Source organism: Apium graveolens, chromosome 2 (assembly GCF_009905375.1).
Source record: "Apium graveolens cultivar Ventura chromosome 2, ASM990537v1, whole genome shotgun sequence".
In the NCBI taxonomy this organism is placed as follows: domain Eukaryota; kingdom Viridiplantae; phylum Streptophyta; class Magnoliopsida; order Apiales; family Apiaceae; genus Apium; species Apium graveolens.
Genome location: NC_133648.1, coordinates 321,354,216 through 321,357,429, shown reverse-complemented (window position 1 = coordinate 321,357,429; position 3,214 = coordinate 321,354,216). Strand labels below are relative to the sequence as shown.

Here is a 3,214-nt window from a genome sequence, read left to right as displayed (position 1 = left end):
AGGATTTATATCCTTATCGGGACTCTTTTCAACATCTGATTTCTCCCTTATTAATTAATTACGAAATTAATTAATAATCAGGGCTTTTGGGCCTTTTTTATTCCATTAGGCCTGATCTGGTCCATCAGACTTAACCTTTCTGGTCTGAATATTATACATCTTATTATTGGGCCTATCAGCCCATTAATTATAAAATCAGGACTTATTTATCCCTAGCAACCGCATTGTAATTATATAATTCATTTATGAATATGTAGACTCTGACAAAAAAAATTAAATCTTTTTAAAAATCTTTGTATCAATATTAAATTTTAATTCTGAGTAATTTACTTTTGAAAAGCCATTTAAAAATTTTTATTTCAATACAATTTAACTCGTTAATTTTTGGAAAAATCTTTGTTTCATTTAGTGAATTATTTATGGTGCACAATCCACTTAACAAAAGCTTTTATAAATACATGTATAAGGTTAACAGCCTGCACCATTAGCACATATTTTGAACAATGGAGATAGGAGAGTATTGTTAATACGTCAATAAACTAGTCTAATTTAAATAAATATTATGCGCATTAACTTCTGATTAAGGGAACATTCTTACTAATGTGTGCTAAGAATATACAATAAATACTACTTTCAATGAATTTAAAGAATATGTATTGATAAAATTATTGTTATGGGGCCATCATATTATGTCAATAAAAATGTTCTAAACTTGTATAATTCAATATTTATTGTGCATATGATAAAAAAAACAGAAAAAGAAAAAAAAAAATAGGACAAATGGACTTTTTCTTGTAACAACTCTAATAATGAGTGCTAAGAGGGGTGATAGTACCATTGAAAGTGATAATTAATAAATTATTATATTTCTTATTTATTTGTATTACATATGTTTTTTTATAATTTTAGTAAAGTTGAGAGACATTGTGTCCATCATTGAAGTGTTTTGTAAAAAAAAAGGGTTCAAATTGATGTGAAAGAGAGATATATTTAAAATTATTATTTTTTATTATGCTACGAAGTTGACATCCCTCAAAAGGTACCGATCAAGATGATGCTATAGAGAACGAGAGAAATTAATAAAACGCTGGAAGACAACAGAAGAAGAAGCATAGTTTAGCGTAGAGCAATGATTCGTAACTCATGGTTCAGAAGTAAAAGTAAAGACTTAAAAAGAATTTGGATAATCCGTAATTAGAGCTACTTGATTAAACTCAAGATAAATATACCTACTCATCACCTGCAGGTAAATGGTTACCGGCTTTTGGGGAGCCACCTGAATTTTTTTTAACCCTCTCGTCTTCGTAATCAGGATCATTTGTGGGCAACTCATACCTACACACAGGACACATATTTCTCGTAGCTAACCAAGCCATAATACAATCTCCATGATAGCCATGCCCACAAGGTAACTCCTTAGAAGTCTGGCCAGCCGTTACTAAATCTTTGCATACTACACAAAGGATTGCTTCCTTTTCTGATTTGATCTTAACATTCTTTAAAGCAGCAACGGCTGATTCTGCAGCAGGTGGTGCTCCTCTATTTGCACCATCATCACTGTCAGCTAAATTAAGCAAAATTGATTGATATTCAGCGTCATCCGCATAGTCCCCATAATTTCCTACAACTCCTAGTCCAGAATTCTGAATGCTCTCACGATATGATTGGCGAAGTCTTCTCATAACCTCTGCTGATCTGATAGTACCCCCGGGAACTCCCCTACGTTCATCATTCGCATACACGCGGTTAGACGGCTGAGACAGATTCGCCGCCTGTTCTAAGAGCTCTAGGGTTTGAATGGCATGTTGTAGCGCAGTAGTCGTCGGAGTGGGAGCGATAGACACTAGAAAGCCCCCGTTGCACTCGCTACACACGACTTGGTTATCAGCTAGGGTTTCGCCATTGACTCGTCTATTGCACTGATGACACCAATATTCAATGACTTGATCATTGCGGGGAGACGGTGGCTGCTGAACTGTAGACTCTGCCTGCTGAGTTGGAGATTCGGCCATTGAATGTCCACGAATCAATAATTGAACACGTACACGATTTGGGGGATTTCTGCTAAATTAAATGATGTGATAAATTTTTCAAGAGGTCTTTTTGATGGCTAACAGTGTTCTATTATTCAGAGACCGTGTTCCATCCAAATTATAATTGTCTCTTTTAATACGAGTTTAGAATTTTTAAGACTTCTTTTCTTTGTATCTATTATGTATTTAAAAATATAAATTACACTAATTTTATTGGTATAAACTGAAAAAAACTATCTATCTATATTATATGATCACCGTAATTATAATAATATTAAAGTAGAACACTCTCATTGTTATGGGTAAAAAACGTAAATTTATTTATTGCATGTATTTAATGTTTAGGGTTTGATAAATTTCGAGTTTTAATGGCCGCGCTTGTGTTTCATAGTTTGAATCTGCCCTCAAAAGATACCTACGTACCTTGATGTATGTCAAGTGTCAAACCAAAACGTAGTTCTTGGTGATAATTTCCCTCAGGGCTAAGGCAGCGAGAGCTTATCAAGGACGTAAAAGTCTAAAACGTCGTTCCAAGAAATGGCCTCGTGGCTTATAGGATGTCTTTGCGGTTTCGCGATACTTAAAGTTGTGCTCCAAAACGTGATTTCATAGTGGTGACGTATGGAGTACTTGTCTAGAAAAACGTCCCCCTCAACTCCTAACGGAGTGGACAGTCTGAGCGGGTCGCAATACGAATCACGTGACTGCTATCACAAGGCTATTAAGGAGTTTGGTATGAAGGAAAGTGTCTTCCCGATGAAGATGCGACATATAATCAAGCGAAACAAAATGGAGAGGTTCATGCCCCATTATTTAATGGAGGATCCGGAGGAAGAAGAAACTCGATAGTGGGGAATGTTTCGAGGATTCGCAGTGTGGAGGAAGTCATGATGAATCAAGAAGGAATTATTGTGTTGAGGGAAATTAATGGAGAAAAGCTGGAAGCAGTGAGATCTTTCAAAGCCTGAAAAATAATCCCAAGTTAGATGCTCCTCAAAGGGAGGACGCACCATGTTGAGTATAAATGAGCGTGAGGTTGATGCTCCTCAAAAGAAGGACGTGTCCCTCATGGTTGCTGTTGGATTTTTAAACACAGCGGGGCGTGGAAAAACACTTTTACACATACAAAATCCAAATAAAAGCATATAAATCGTGAATAAAAATTCGAAGGATCGAATCTA

General features: G+C 35.6%; 1 protein-coding gene across 1 annotated transcript; it reads right to left on the bottom strand.

The window, feature by feature from the left end:
* Window positions 1-1,146: 1,146 nt before the first annotated feature.
* LOC141706467 (E3 ubiquitin-protein ligase CIP8-like) lies at window positions 1,147-2,107 on the bottom strand. The gene has a single exon (XM_074509226.1). The coding sequence runs from the start codon at window positions 2,010-2,012 to the stop codon at window positions 1,230-1,232; it is 783 nt and encodes a 260-aa protein (XP_074365327.1). The 5' UTR covers window positions 2,013-2,107; the 3' UTR covers window positions 1,147-1,229.
* Window positions 2,108-3,214: the final 1,107 nt, after the last annotated feature.